The 17646-nt window shown below is 32.3% G+C and overlaps 1 protein-coding gene across 1 annotated transcript in view; it reads right to left on the reverse strand.

The window, feature by feature from the left end:
- LOC123669632 (protein spire) overlaps nucleotides 1-17646 on the reverse strand; it is a 181138-nt gene that overhangs the window by 71628 nt on the left and 91864 nt on the right. The window contains exon 3 of the mRNA XM_045603230.1: nucleotides 10528-10654. Within this exon, the coding sequence (XP_045459186.1) occupies nucleotides 10528-10654 (127 nt within the window). The remainder of the gene's footprint in view (nucleotides 1-10527; nucleotides 10655-17646) is intronic.

Raw genomic sequence — 17646 nt, forward strand, 5'->3', positions numbered from 1 at the left:
CTTCTGTAAGATCGAGGTACTTCCCCAGTCGGGCTGCTCCATATTTGAGCAGGAAATTTCTTGCTATGCCCTGAGTAAAATTACTAGAATTCTATAATAACCTGCATCTTTAATTTTGCGTAATATAAATAATTTTTAACAAAAAATAAACCTCATATCAACCTTACAAATTACATTTGATATCCGATCAATTCAATATTCCAATCTTCCGAAAATTAATCTAATCTAAATGACCTTTAATCTACATTCATAACATATAGTCAGAGGTCAACGACCGGTCAGTACATAAGCAAATACATGCATGAATTCACTAGCAAACATCATACATCGATTGCTTTTTCATCTTCTAAATTTAACACGTTCACTTTGACAACAAATCTAAAGCGTAATAAATGTTAGAATGTTGTCATGCAAAACTTGTATGCACTTAGACTCTAAAGCATTGTTTATAAAGTATAAGAAAACTTATTGGACAAAAATACTTTTACCGCAGATTTAGTTTGGAGATTTTTAAAATAAAAAATTAATGATTTTAAAATATAAAACAAAAGTTCTTTTAGTCAATCCAAAAAAATTGTAAAAATGGAAATTTTGTGTTTCTGGGCCGTCGACATTGTTACTTGCTCTTTTGGAGGCGTTTATTTATTTTCGATGAAATTTAAATCAATATTAAAAAAATGGCATTTGCGAGGTTAGCTAGTTTAGGCGGCAATTGACAGTGACGTCAAATCAGCGCGTTACGTTGCGCAAACGCGTAAGAACGCTTTGTTCGCAAGCTCTGACTTCTTGACATTGGTCACGGTTTAATGAGTAATAGGTTATCAAATGTAAGTAGCACAATAATAGTATTGTTATAAATGCGTTGTAATCCCGCTGTTAATACAGTTATACAAGATTTATAAATGTTTGATTTGATGATTGTAGTATTGTAGTAGACATAAATGACGTTATCAAGAAACTTGAAACAATTAAAAAAAAAGAAAAAATAATACACGCTATTTTCAAAAAAATATTTCTAAAATAATTAAATAAAAAATACAAAAACAATTTAGTACCTCCTAACATAAATAGAATAAAAATCTTATAAATCAACTTCATAATATTTTTATGAACAGAATAAGAAAGAAGCCTAATTAAATTTTTCAATTCAATTCATTTTTAATTAACCATTCCTGAGTTTAGCTCCTGAGTCCTCAGAAAACAAGCCTCTATTCACTGCACCCAACTTCTTTCTATCATATACTAATGCTTCAATGCAGAATAAGGCCAAATAGTAAACAAACGCAACGTTGGTAAAAACTTTTGTCACGAATACCGAATGACAATCAGGCTACGTCACAGCCTTGACCGGCGCCAGCCCTCCATACAGACGATACATATCTTATAGTAGCTTGTGTAACAAACAGATTAGCTAACATCACCTTTGGCCTATAGAAAATTTGCGACGTGCCATTGTTCACTCAAAACATTATGATTATCTCGTAAACCGCTGGTCTTAATAACGTTGCCTGTTATAGTTCTGTAATAATCATTATTAACTTTTTTATACTGACGGAGACTTTCAAGAGATCTAAAAGAAATTTGCGTAAAGGCTCTATTAATTGCTTTTGTTGGGCGTTCTATATATATATGTTGTCAACACAACCATATTACATAGACTCCGATATCTATCTGTCAGTCTGAACGTCCATTTGACTGAAAAAAGTTTATCGATAAAAAGGTATACGTTTACTACCGTTCAGTTGTGCGAAACCGACTAAAAACTTGAACAGTTTTAGTACATACTTAAAGTTTCGAAACTAAAATTTGTTCAACCACATCGATATCGGGAACACAGAGCGTATGTTATCCCTAGGTTATCGCAAGATTATAAATTTATAACATCACAGACGTGATAAACAATAGCCACATGACTCACTATCTGGATATCCTTTGTCAAATAATATTTGAGGTCTTGCAATCTGACTCGATGCCAAAGGTCCTAAATATACTAGCTTTCTAGCGTCTACCTCTGAGGTAATCTTATCTCGAGAATTATAGACCAAACGTAATTCTTATTAGGAGGTCAGCAGTATCATATTCAAACATAGACAGAGCATTTGTGAAATCCGTTTTAAAAACTATATAGCATCAAATCTAAAGGTCAGAAAGGAGAACAAGCGGAAATGTACTGTAAGAAATGAATCAGCAATAAAAGTTCACGTCATCGTAAATGCTGCATAATTGCTTTAAGCTAGTACATATTATAATATTCACAGTTAATGAAGCTATCCCGTTATCGCGAGGAACATGAGAAAACACCACAACAGGCAACGGTTTAGTGTTAACAACTATTCTCTCCCACGAGAGAATTATCGCTCTGACTATAAAATAACTTGTGACCTATTGGATGCTTTGTGATAGATATTTTTATACACCTCATAATGCACCATATTTACATGAAGAGTACCACTCTTATAATTAAACACAAACAAGGTTAACATGTTTTATTGTAGTACGATAAAAAAACTACATAGAGAATTAGGAAGTGGATCTACAAAAGAAAGATCAATTCTAACTTTTAAACAGAACCGGTGTTTCTTTTTTCTTTCACCCTAAAACACTTATAAATTATTCCGATATATCAATCCCAGCTGAACAAAGACGCCATCGAACCTCGTCAAAACACATCATACTATTAATAACAATTTACAGTATTGTGCTGTACAAAGCCCTTACATGGGCCGCCCGGTGCGGCGCCACTTTCTCCCCCGACCTTATAACCTTACTAGTGGCTAATATAAAACATGGTACTCGGTTCTTAAAGATCATCGTTAACTGTTTACGATCGTATGTCTACATAAAATTGATCATTATATTTTTTAAAACATTATTTCTATCAAAATCAAAACATACTTAGTTCAAAGTGAAGCTAACACCGATTCAGATCAGAGATTCTGCACAGAAAAAAACAACAATAAATGTTGCGACTATTTAAAAAAAAGTGTTTTACTAAAAAAATAGTCAAATTTAAATATTATGCCTAACATGCTCGTAATTTCAACAACTTGTTATATTAAAATTGTTTTCAACGTGTCATTTTAAAGTATTACATTAAAGCTGGCTCGCAGATGCGACCTTTTATATTATGTTCAAGCAACTGTTAATGTAATGATGTGAAGCCGCGGGCGTTGCAAGTTTAGCCGACACACTGAAACTGGGTTACGGACAAAATTGATAGCGCAGAGCTAGCGACGTAATTACACGTCCGATGATGGATTTATCTGCAGCATCTAAGGGAATAGGAGGAAGACACTGGTATCTTATTTAATAGTATGAATAAAAATATTATAGATATGAAATATTTCTAATATTCGGTAGGTACCTACAGTAAATATTACGCTACTAGCTTTAAGCTTATTTACCTACTAAGACAGGATGATAACAGATGTTCCTAAAGTAAGCAACTTAATGCTTAGTGTTATAGGTAACAGCCGACTAGTATAGCTACATATATTTTGTTTTCGACAAACACACATACAAACAACACACACACACACACACACACACACACACACACACACACACACGCGCACGCATGGGAAACGAATCCACAACCCCCGGAGCAGAAAGCAGGGTAATTAATTACAAACTGCGTCAACGGGCTAGTCAAATTATGTCTATCAAGTATTATATAGTCAATTTATGTCTATTAAATAAATATTTTTAAATTAAAATCAACAAAAAGTCACAACATACAAAAATAGTTAAGCTTTTATACCAATACCAATTATTATAAATACGATAAGTAAGGTGGATGCCAAATCGTAAGTTCTGTAATATAAATACCAAACTGAGATTATCATAAACAGGCGGCAGGAATTAAACCTGTTACACACATTGTGAACCGCAGCTATAAACTAACTGCAACATGAGTTTCATTTACATTACTCTGTTCTAATTAAACAAACAGATTTACTATCTATTAAATAGAAAATAGTTTTAGAACGCTTTTCCGGAACTACTTTCCAGTTATAAAGGTAGGATATAATGTACTTTTAATTTTAGTTTTAGCGAAAAGTGATTATGTTAAATTTATTTGTGGACGCAGTTTTGATTTTGTAAATTTGATTGTATGTGTTTATTTTTAACTGTTTGTGTTTCTTAACAATAAATAAATATATATATATATATTTCCATCGAGTCGCCTAGTTTTATTAACAGTCCTGTTCGTTCGTTTCATATTTGTATATGGAGCGTAAAATTTTAAACTAAGGAGTAGTCAATTAATTAATTTCAAACAAATGGTAAATTATCAAATTTAAAACGATTTATCTATACAAATAAGTAAAATTGGAGTGTCTGTTCGCAATATTAAAATAACCACTTTTTACTAAATTCATATGTATGTATACACGGTACATATTCTAAATTAACATTTTTAAAATGTTTTATCTGTCTGTCTGTTTGTTCCGGCTAATCTCTGAAACGGCTGGACCAATTTTGACGGGACTTTCACTGGCAGATAGCTGATGTAATAAGGAGTAACTTAGGCTACTTTTATTTTCGAAAATTTATTTTATAATTCGGAGAACTGAACAATAACTGTTTTGTTAAATTCCACACGGACGAAGTCGCGGGCACAGCTAGTTTATTATTAAATTTCAAAAGTAAATTATTATTTTTCTATATCGATTCGATTAACGAGTATATCCGACGTTAGGTAATTCTGTATTCAACATGCTGTCTTGAGACTTAAAGAAAATCAATCTCCTGGGGGATTTACGTTGAAATCGTATGCACGGACTCGAGAAAGTAAACTTTTAATAGTAAACTTATAAATAATTCATACAATTAAAATGACAAATGCAAGAATAATGCTAACTATGAATTCGAAATAATGACACACGTATATATAACGATAGCGTTATAGCATCCATATTAAGGCAATATTTTCTTTACTCATTAGTATTCATAACCGCTTTCAATTCATTTAGTCATTTTATCATCCAGATTTGTAAATAACTTTTGCTCTAAACCAAAACGTAACTCCAGTAAATCTTACTAAACTGTCGTCCTCATTACCATATTGATAACTTTTCTTACTGGGATTTTGCAATGTATTTTTATTACGTAATAAATATTTGTCAAATCACGCCCGCTTCTAGACGATTCAAGTGTACTCTGCAAAATTGCAAATAAAGTATAATTCGTTTTTACGAAATAAATCATCAAATGTGACAGTCAGTAGCGGTGTATGTTTGCGTTAAAACAATACAACCCACGTACTCAGCCTCACATACTTACGCGTAAGACTTGTGACGAAACCGAGACCGGGACATACATTTGCATGATATTAGGTAATCAAATTAAACGTTTATAAGAAACGTTGACATGCATAATTAAAAGGTCTAGGAATCGAGTTGGATTTGAACTCTACGATCTCATTGACTTCTAGAGGCGACCTAAAATTATGTAGCAATACGTATGTTATAGGCTACTATTATCACGAATTTTATATAATGAAAACAACGAAAGCACTCAACCGTTACTAAAAAAAAAAATCGGGACCAATATCATGAATAAGATACAGAGAGACAAATGAAGAATTTTGAAACCAATCTAACAACTGATTCCATCTAAAGTACTGAACAGAACCTTAAAGTACCTACTCGTAAATCTAATATTATAATCTTTGCAAAAATTGCAAGATAATACCAATATAAATATACATCTCGATACAAAGACAAGTTAAAGCCGTATTTGAGATGACTAATAGACAAACAGGATCACAATCGAATGCATTTCTGCAAACACATAAAACCATTTTACGACAAACACACAACTTCTAAGAGACGTGTTCGCATAAACAGAATTTAACGGACCGTGTTAAACATACCGCGAAATCGCCCAAAACATCAACTCGTTAAGATAAACACGCTGGAAACATTGGCCGCCGAGAACTGAACCAACCGTTGCGGATACCACTGATACTAATATCTCGCCATCAGAACGTACAGTCCTCGAGGAAACTAGAAACGTTAAGATTTCAAGCTGTTATTTGTCAAACTTTTTGGACATCCATTTCTGAGAGACACAATTCGAGACTAAGTTTAGTTAGTGGAAACGTTAAAAAGGTAAACTTAGTTTGTCAAACTGTCAAACTTTTTGGACATGTATTTCTAAGCGATACAATAAGAGAATAAGTTCAGAAAGAAGATAATATAATTTTCCATAATACAAAAGAAGGAAAAGAGAAAAGTATAATATTAAGTAAGGCGGGCCTAGAAAATTATATTCAAATGTTCTTCATTCAAAAATCATATTACACATTAATCAGATCAGCCTTTCGCAGTCCACTGCAGCAGTTGGATGGTTATCCCGCCACCGGTCGGCTTTTTAAGTTCCAAGATATACTCGTATATAAACTAAAATTCTTCTCTTTCTTAAATAGTTACAAATAATAAATATCTCTTCATTTAGAACTTAGATTAGAACATTATATATTTGATGTAAGGGGCTGTTTTACCGGATACTGTTAAAAGCTATCAAACTCATGATGGTATCCAACAAATAAAAGTTACAAAGTTAAAGCAAGTTACAAAACGTAACATCAAAATATTGTTGTCATCATTAGTTCAAATACAAAGTTCACCAGTCGACTGTACGGGAACCGTGAGAACATCTTGATGTTTAGATCTGCATATAAAAGAGACGATAAAAGTGTCGGGCGACTTTCTTCTATTTTTTTGTTTGTGGCCTTGCGCATTGTTGAAGGTACTGCGGTTTGCTGGTCATTTAGCATTTTATAATTTCTAAGTCACTCATTTTACTTCGTTTTTTCATATAACCACAACAAAATCTTCACGAAATCCGATTAAACATACTGGTTCATAATGTAACTCTGAAAATCTATACCGTGATTTACTTATCTACGAGTATACTAAGTCAGAGGAAGGATTTGACATTTTGTTTGTTAGTGATGGACAAAAAAAGGAAAAAAAAAGTTACAACTTAATAAAAATTAAGAGAAACACACACACACACATATATATATACACATATATATATTTCCTTTTTATATATATATATATATATATATATATATATATATATATCGTTAATATTTCGCTTGACGTATAATCGATTAGTTCTAATTAATACAAAACTTGACATTTATTTGATATTTGGCCAATTCTCATTCAAATTAACTTTAGTTATAATGCAAATTTATCTAAAATGTCATTTGAATATGGAGGCTGATAATGTTATCGATCTGTCACCAAAGATGTGATCGGTAAGATAATGTCATTGGCCGTGTTACAGACTAAAAATAGATAGCCGCAGACAATGGGTAATCTTACGATGATCAATGGTCGGATTTAATGTGATCACCTGCCTGCGACCGGTTGACCTGCATTCGTATTCACACAATCATTGTACACTATCTAAACCGATCCATATGTAAATAGACTTTTGAGCAAGTGTATTGCTTAATTTTTAAAAACCTTACGATATTAACATAAAGGAACGAATACGAAATGATGTAAATATAAAAGTTACTCGTTTAAAAATTAATTAAAACCTTGTACAATTAAATAAACGATAATAATAATAATCGATAAATATTAATTAATTCGATTACACGTTAAGTAAGAATGAGAATTTTAGGTCAAATTTGACTTTTTCTTACAGAACTGATTAATATACAAGTATAACTCGGAACAGGTCGTATTGCAAAAATTTAATTGATATTAAATCACGAGTACAGAACGGTATACCTTCCGGTGCTAGCTATTATAACGCAATAAATTCGTAGCGCATTAAAAACGGAGAAGTAGACATGCGAGATGTTTGAGTCATCGTAATTACAGACACCGGGGACGTAATAAATTAACATTAACGGTCAGTAACATATTGGCAGTTGCCAATATTCATGTTACATCGTCTGCATATTCGAAACAAGCTAAAACAATATTCTAGGAGACAAACAAAATTCAATTCGATCGAGCGGAGATGCCACCGAGGAAAGTATGAAATATGACAGTTCAATTTAGATTGAACGAGCTCGTGAGAGTTAGAAAGGGTGGTGAAATTCAGGCGGAACGGATTGTCTCGTTTCATTGTGAACTAACACAGTGGGAGGCGCTCGAACCAGTGTCGGGGCAGAGGTCGGCTATAAATGGCAAGACCTAAAATATCATATGCTCCAGCAATCTATAGAGGACATTCGCACTGCGCCGCTGACAGGCGACAATGTTGGGAGAAAGTTGCAAATTAACAGCCTTCCTTGTTAGATGCGAGATGTTATTCTAATAGGGACATGAGTGAGCTACAAAAGCCCATTCGAAATACAAAGGAAGGCTTTCAATTAAGCCTTTATTTATAATAGAAATTATCTTTTACTATTGTTATAGATTTAACCATTGAAATGTTTGTAATTAATGAAGCTTTCATATAGATATTGATCAAGTAATAATTAGGAGATTTATATCGAAACGAAATAGCCGGAAATACAACAATTCACAGAAATGCGGAATGCGAAGAGTGTATGCAAATCATGTAGTATTCTCGCTATTGTATTTTGTATGAGATTTACGGTCTTTAGATCTACTTACCTCTTCATCAGTCTCTGTATACGTTGAAACAATGTTTCTCATCCTATTATCGAACAATAATAACTATTATTATTACGTTGTAATGCTTGTCTTACAACCGAGTTTTGTTTCCATCACATAAATTAACCTAAGGCACTATTCTAGGTTAGCGATGCGACACGACGCGAGCCAATGCGACACGACGCGACAAAACACCACCGATTCAACGTAATTTAACGCGACGTAGTATAACTTGTGGTCATTTACATATATAATACAATTTTAGAAGTTATAGCATGTAAATAAATAACTTGAATCCGTACAACAGTACTAGTTGAACAGCACTAGTACTGTTTGATTAAAAAAATATTATTCTTAAATGTTTTCTCCAACTAAGTCAATGTAACGTTATGATATCGGTATTACGTCAATATTTACTTTTAACAACTAGAACTAGAATGCAAAAGCACGGTAGCTAATAGTTATTAGTATTCGAGAAGCATTAAGCAATAAATCATTATTTATTTCTGTTGCAGTAATACAAAAGAAATGCACAAGCAGTGATGGAAACGGTATTGTCATTCAATCCGTTGTAATAGCCCATAACAGCTGATGATCACACACCATTGTACGCTCGTACACAAAAACAGAAACACTTAACACGGATCCACAAAGAAAACACAAACAATAGACAGTCTACTGCAGTGAAGAATGCTTTCGAAATTGGTAACGGTACGAAAAAACTTACTGTTAGAGCATCAACGTACCGAACGCCAATCAACAATTAATCAAAACATGAATCAATAACAACAATAACAATGATCGAGAGATCGAACTTGACTTTCAAATCTGATCGACGGCCGGTCAAAACCATGAGTATTGAGCCAATTTCACATCGACTGTATAACGGGAAACGATAAAGGTTACGCTTACACAAAACGTGTTTGCACGCACGTCTTATCTTCGAAATCACAAATGATAGAAATAAATTCGTAAATTTCAATTATATCGACTATGCAAAATCAACCGTTATACAATCAATATGGAAAATCCATGGATAATCCATAAGATTTCGAATCTGCGTAAAATAACATTTACTATATTTTTTATGCGAAATTCAAATTTCCATAGGTCTAAGAAACAAAACATACGAATTTTCGGTTGTACGCAAAAATAATATTCAAAATGATATAGTTTGGGATAAAATGCATACACGTACGCTTTTTTAGTCTTATTAATTACTTCATTATTTTTTACTAGTGGTCGCCCAGTGTTCGAAATTCGACCATGATTAATTTAAATTATAAGTTGAACATTATTAAGGTTGTGTTATCAAAGACTATAATAATAAACAAAAGAGTTTATGTGTGTGTGTATGTGTCAAATACATGGCAGTGTGTGTAATTTTTTTTTATTGGCTATTTAAAAAAAAATTATTAGCATTCTGCACTGCTTCTCTATAAAAACTATAAGGGTGCGAAATTTCATACTCCTTCGTTCGCGAAATTTTCGTAAAAAGGGGTACAAAGTTTTTGCTTCGCGTGTTAATACCTATGTAGATTGGACCTTCGATATAAAATGTTTTGCTTTTTCTCGAGTGACCAGGTAGTAAAATAATTTATAAATTCAATGCGTATCTTAGTAGTCGGCGTGATAATAAAAAGGTCAAAAGGGTGAAAGTTTAGCCGGATATGGAATTTCTCTATAGGTGCTTTTGAAAGATCAATTATGTGAATAATGCCTTTTCACTTGCGTGACCATTGATTTACTTTTATAGCTACGCGATCACGATTGAAAATACAAATAGAGACATGAACCTTAACCTTTAAAAATTCACGAATTTTCCAGTAGCTGTATTTTGTTTTTGCTTCGATGAGATAAGTTTTCACACCATTTTCGTTAAATCTTGAATCTAAATCTATTTTTCCAAACATTACAAAGATGTACTCACCAGTAATATTTCCAGCTGTCATCTCTGTGATGAGACCTTCAAGGTCCGGTGATATGAGTCTCTCTTCGTCTTCCCCGTGCGTGTAATCCAGCGCATGGTATACCACGATTGCCAAATTCACTACCAACTGAAACAAACAAAAGATCAGCATTTTAAGACTTGAAATTAAAGACCGGACTTTTAGCTTTTATTTTATACTCATAAAATTTTTATAATTACAAATTAGTTTATATTGCTTTGTAGTAAAAATATTCTTACTAAAGACTCTTAGGACTAGTCAACGCCACCATCAGACGCACTCAATGGAACTAATGCTAGTCTATTGTTAAAACACCTATTACCAAACTGATTTAGCACTACTATCATGAATTACAGCGTTCGAGATAGAATGTACTGCATATATAATTTGTATATCGCTTTAAAAATAAAAATTATGACACTGTGATCAAACTAAGTTAGTTGATTGACTACTCTTGCGTTCAATGCGATTCTGTAAGCTCCTTCGAAGTTTAAAGAGATAACGTAGCAGAAAGAATAGCGCTGTGTCTTATTCCATGCAGCAAAAGCTGAATGATGGCCTTTTTGGAGTGTAGTATTATAGATTGTAAGTCACCAATTGTTTTATTATTGTCGTTTTTTTCCATATTTTACTTTTACCCTAAGGATACGTTTCTTCTTTTTTTAAAATGTATAAAGCTACAGGACGGTTCTATTTTACTTGAATCATAATCATTCAGGCTTTCTTAGACAAGTTTTCAATTTACAGTTTGAGAGTGTTTGTCTGGGTCGTCATGCGATGAATCAAATCAGCTGACACCTTGTTTCATGGTGATCCGTGAGGAATGTTACGGTTATAACAGACAATAACATTTCGGACACCTCGGATTACCAACCTGCCAATACCGAAACGTCGGCGGAGCATTTTATCGGGAGCATTGTATGCAAATCACGTGCAATATGATGTTGCATTGTATTGCACAAGCTCACGCAACTAAGACCGTAACAATAACAGCATCCGATTTACGGCAGAAACTAAACAATAAAACCGTAGAAGGACGCACGCGTTTGGCTCATTTTAGATCGTATCGCACAGAGGGAATTTAGAGAGGCTTTGAGGTTTAATTAATTAAGCCGTCCCTTATCGGGGCTAATGAGGAGATTAACTTACATTTAAGTTACTCAATTTACATATTCGTAAGTTTATATTGTAATTCGAATCTTACACTATTTTCGAATTTTATGTAAGAACCAATGACCTGACATTAAAAAAATAAACTTTTGACATTTTAGAAGTGTAAAAGCATGCAAATTACGTCAGCACCAAATCCTGCTTACGTAAATATTTAATAAACCGTTAATTGTTTATTAAAATACACATTAATATGATGTATAATAACATTTTATGGAATGTAAAGTTATAATGGAAATTGCATATTATTACATAAAACGGAGTCGACCCGGTGGTCTCTAAGTTACTTTTTATTGCGCTCAGACCGTCAATCGCGTCGCTAATGCTCACAAAAACAGGATCTTGTTAAGAAAATTGCCTATACCGCGTTATTACATCAGTTTTATGTAATCAATAAATGTTTTTACATAATATGACTGACGTTTATTATATATATTCCATTTTAATAACTGCATCGAATCGCGATGCGATATTGTTTTTAATTGGTGTTAATGACTTTATTTATTCGTTCATAGATCTCCTTTCACTCCCAATTCATACAATTATATTTCTTCCTTATTTCCGACCAAAAGTATTAATTACGGCAATCCTGAATTCGTGTTCGATTAAGCATTTTACATGCATTGTTTGTAGCAGTAACTTGACTTTTATTTTCGTAAACAACAACTAACCATTGTTTTCTAAAACCTTTATTAGCTTATACAATGTCCATTAGCAACATTGCTTGTAATTTTGATTCAATATCGAGTCTCCGGTCGGTACAAGTTCACGTGCCAAGAGTAACATTTACCACGAATACCGAATCAGATTCGGCACTTACAGCCGCCATTAAAACTTATTGGAACATTGTCACGATACATATTTCTCAAATTCTACGTTTAAAAGCACGTTCCGTAATAGGCGAAAGGTTAGGATTTGGTAAAAATAACGACCTGTGGCACACCGCAACCTACTCCACTACTCGTTTTAATCATGTATATTGAATAAATAGGAAGGTAGTAAGTGTTTGTATGATATCAGCTATAACCAAAATTATGTACGTAATTTAATAGACTTCTTTAGTTAATTTTTTATATGTAGTTTTGCAATTTTCAATTGTAAAAGAGAACATTGAAAAACAAACTTGGGTAGGCCAGCAGTGAACTGCAATAGGCTAAGCTAACTGAAAAAAGAACATTTATAATTTTATTTGTAACATTGTTTGATTTTATTTAATTATTTTCATCAATTTTTTTTTTATTTTTTTTTTTATTAACAACTGAGAGCGCAAGATTAATAACTACTTTTAAAAATGTGATTTGATTTTTTCAATAATCTCTTTTTGTAATAATTTCATGTTCATTTTAATTTTGTTAAATGATAAAACAGATTGGCGGATAATCTGTCTATATTATATTATAATATTACTCCAAAACTTTTAATTTAATTGTATATTATTTTATTTTTCTTGCTCTTGTATACATTTAATATTTATAATTTGATTACACAGACTCCGTTCTCTTGTTAGAACATACTTGTTTAAATCTTTACTTAGTAGTCGAATAAATAATAAGTAGTCAATCTTATTTTACGCTTTCTACAAAGTAGCGTAGTGGGCGCTAAATCAACACTATTTTATCATTAAAAAAATATTGCAACAAAAAATCATAATCTCTTGTTCTTTCATACGTAACAAATAATCTCCGAATCGAGGGCACCGCTAGAAAATATGCATATATTAACAAAAGACTTAAGTTGTTATGTAAAACAATATATTTGTATCGAAATTGCGATATTATCCGTTATATATTATCGTGTACGGTTTGGGTATTATTATATAAGAATAATTCTTTATTGAATTATTCTAAGTCGCCATCTTATAATCCACTGCAAGTGCAAATAATACTTAAATTTGTGATCACTGCTCTGGTTTTAGACATACTTCAAACATTATAACACTAACCAACGAGTTTTTAAAATTAAAATGATTAAAATAAATAAATGAAACACACAACCTCACACTGTATAAGACACTATTAAGTATAAATATTACAAAATAAACTAATATTACACTACTGCTTGCAAATATAACGTTAAAATTTCTTAAACTTTATCAATAAACCATATTTAAGTCGTTTAGGGTAAAAGTTACTACCGTATTATTTACACCATCAAAAATATCGTACATCAGCAGAACGGTTTTAATAAGGTCACAAGCCCTATATTCAATTGTGCCTTGATGACCCCAGATAACCCGTTCTCTACTTAACTACAGGTCACTTCGTACAAGGAACTGGGGGTCTCGAGGGCCCTTTAAGGTTTTAAGAGAAAGTTTGATGATAAGGGTAAGCAAATTATTATATAGTCATTGAAAAAGTGAGAGTCACTTAAATTGTGACGTTTCTCGTATGTATATTTTGTTTTGCTAAACTTTGAAATGTTCTTGATATAGATACGGAGGCGTTTCGTGGAAGCAGATAAGCTACGATTACTCCTTACCGCATATTTATGGTGAAATATTATATTTTATATACCTAAGGCACAAGACTATTATTACAACTATGACATAATGGTAGCTCACCATGTATGAAAATAAGTAATTTCAAATCCTTACACAATCTCGGAAAAAGAACAAGTTCGACTTTTTTTGAACGTAAGCTATAATTTTTGCCAACTGTAAAGTGATTTCAACCGATCTTTATTATTGGTTATACTCGTTAGTTAATTCCACTTCAGCACGAAAAAAAAAAAAAATCCATAAAATCGAAAAAAAAAAATCTGGCTATCAATTTTTGAGTTTTATAGTTTAATTTTTTATTTTTAGGCTTATCACTTGTTCTTGTTTCTTGTTCTTGTTTAATTTTTTTTCAGTCGGTAAGTGTTAATCGTTTATTTATTTAAAAATAAATGATTATATAACCTATATACATACTGTTCCCCTCCTCTCTGAAGAAGCCTATCTAGATGTATTATTTAATACCCATTACAGTGTACATACAAATGTAAGCCGATAAAAGAAGACCCAGGGTTGTTGACATTGAACTGTTACGTGACAATTTGAAAACACGATAAAAACTCGGGACAATAAAGTCCCATGAAAAAATCATGTTACGCTCGATCGAATCGTAAACAATAATTTAATGATAACAAAACAACAAAACAAAGTATTTATTTTAACGAAACTTTTTTTCTTATTGTCATCGAAAGAAATTAAAAATTATCTACTAATATAATATTATTTAAAGCGATGATTAGGTTGACAGTTTACAATATGTTTTACATATATTACATTATAAACTGTACGTCAATGGCTATGCTAGCCTATGGAACAAAAAGCACTTAGAATAATATGTACACATACGTAAGAAAAATTTATATAGACATATAATAAAATAAGAAAAGTCACAAAAAAAATTATAAGCAAATAAGTTAAAAATTCTTACGATTTCTACTTACGATTTATTCAACAAAACCTTTTATTATAATCTTTACAATTACACGCCTGATTGATGGAACTTTTTCTGTATTAAAACAGCCCAAATTCGTTAGAAGTCACGACTCGATCACGGTGTGAGAAATGAAATCATTTTTGAATCCTATTCACGGTCGAAACGGCGCGGCGGGTCACGGGCGTTCTTTCATTGCTTACACTTCTTTATGAAGCAACACCATCTACGATTCCGTTAAAGTAATTAAATTCGTTTTTACGCGATTGCAGCATATACAGGAGTTGTGGATTATGACCACAAGGTGAAATTATATGAGTTTATAATATGGAATTTTTCCATACCATTAGGGCGGCAAACAAATATACGGTTCTAAACATTTTTGATATGATGATTTTATATTCGGTTTAAGCAAACCACCACCACCACGCCACGGTTCGCTTAAACCGAATATAAAATCATCATATCAAAAAAAAAATCGATCTAACGGGTACATCGTTCCATAGCTTAATTGGCTAGAGCACCGACACGGTCAGTCGGAGACGCAAGTTCGATCCCCGCTGGAACGGTCGATTTTTGATATGATATTCAAAAATGTTTAGAATTCCTAATGTGTGGATAACACAAAAATATAATCGTACAAATTAAATATACGGTTCGCCTAGTAGTAAGCGATTACTGTAGCCTACGAACGTGGGCAACACTAGGTGCATTATACTTTACAAATACGATGCCAAACTTACTCCCGCTACCAACGTAACGTGGGTATCCCCAGAGTTCTGGCTACTTTACTCACCACAGGAACACAACACTATTTGAAAGAAATATTGGGCTGTGAGCTTCTGTAAAGTTAAGGTTTTCCTAGGTCTCAGCGGATTTTAAGCAAGATATTTACATCTGTGCCGTACCACCTCATGGAAAGTGTACAGTATGTTGTAATTTAATATTGTAAAATTTTTAAAGTTATCAACTTCTTAAGTTTTTAAATTAAATAAGTTCTTAAAAAAAACTTCTATAGAACTTGTTATTAACCAACTTTAAAAAAGGAGCAGGTTTCTCAATTCGACCGTATATATTTTTTCTATGTATGTTCGCGGATAATTTCGTCGTTTATGAATCGATTTTGCTGATTCTTTTTTTGTCGGAAAGAAAATATCACTACGTTGGTACTGTGATAAGGAAACCAGGATCTGATAATGGAATCCCTGAGAAATCGACGGGAACCTTCGAAAATCGTAGTGACGACTAGTGCGTTTGTTAATTTTTTTTCGTCTACTCCGTTGTATTTACTAGTCGATGTAATTAAAGCCGGTTTTTATTGTTTGCTAGCAAACACAATTATTGATGTGATAAATGTGTAAGCACCAATTATAATGCACAAAAGCGTGTTTGTATCAGGACTTACGTATGTTATAAAAATGAACAGGCAGCTTATACTTTTAAGTTTGGAAGTGTTAATATCAGATATGGCCGATAGAATTTAACAATCCTTAATATATTACGGCTATTAATCTGTGAATTTGCTTAATAGAGACAGAATTTCGACGTTAAACCACATACAAATTATGTCAAAAATATGATTAGATATAACAAGAGGTCGATAGAGTATTGAAATTAGCCGTTAGAAAGTAATTATTGAAGATTATTATTGGCTTTAGTATACCTATCATGCTACGACACATAAAGACTACAACCGTCTGTGAATGCTTTAACGACATGTAACGATACTATTTAAAATATTTAAAAAAAAAAATATTTTTGCATAATATTTATTAATCGTTGCAATTATAGCGATAAAATATGATGATAATGTTATTGTAAAAACGTCAACACAGTCATTGCTGATAAGTTTTAAAATAGCAGTGATTAAAAAAATATTTATAATAGGTATAACAATAATTATATATACATATATACACATGTATATACACACACATATTAACGAAATTACAAAAAAATATAATAATTATTATTATATATATATATATATATATATATATTAAAACACAGAAATAAGTTGTTTAAACGTCTATTTAGTGTAGTGACAACAGCAAATGGTTGTTGTACTAGCCGTCTTGGGATCATCCCCATTTATGGCAAGTATTTATAATAACCCCACAGATATTGTGGTCTCGGCGTTTATGTATGTATTGTGTGGGTTCAAAATCGCGATTCGGACAGAATCACAGATTTAGGATCGAACATAATTTCATCCTAATGGGACGGTTTAGTATGTGAATTGTGTAGCAAAAACCAATATAATGCCAATAAATATGCAATATATAATATTACTTTATTTACTGGACGTAACAACACACATTTATGTATACTAGTTGTCGCCCAGTGGTCGAAACTTGACCATAATTAATTTAAATTATAAGTTTGAATATTACGAAGGTTAGACAGACTATACGTGTGTGTGTGTGTGTGTGTGTGTGTGTGTGTGTGTGTGTGTGTGTGTGTGTGTGTGTGTGTGCGTGTCTGTGTCAAATACATAGCAGTGTG

This window comes from Melitaea cinxia, chromosome 3 (assembly GCF_905220565.1).
Source record: "Melitaea cinxia chromosome 3, ilMelCinx1.1, whole genome shotgun sequence".
In the NCBI taxonomy this organism is placed as follows: Eukaryota; Metazoa; Arthropoda; class Insecta; order Lepidoptera; family Nymphalidae; genus Melitaea; species Melitaea cinxia.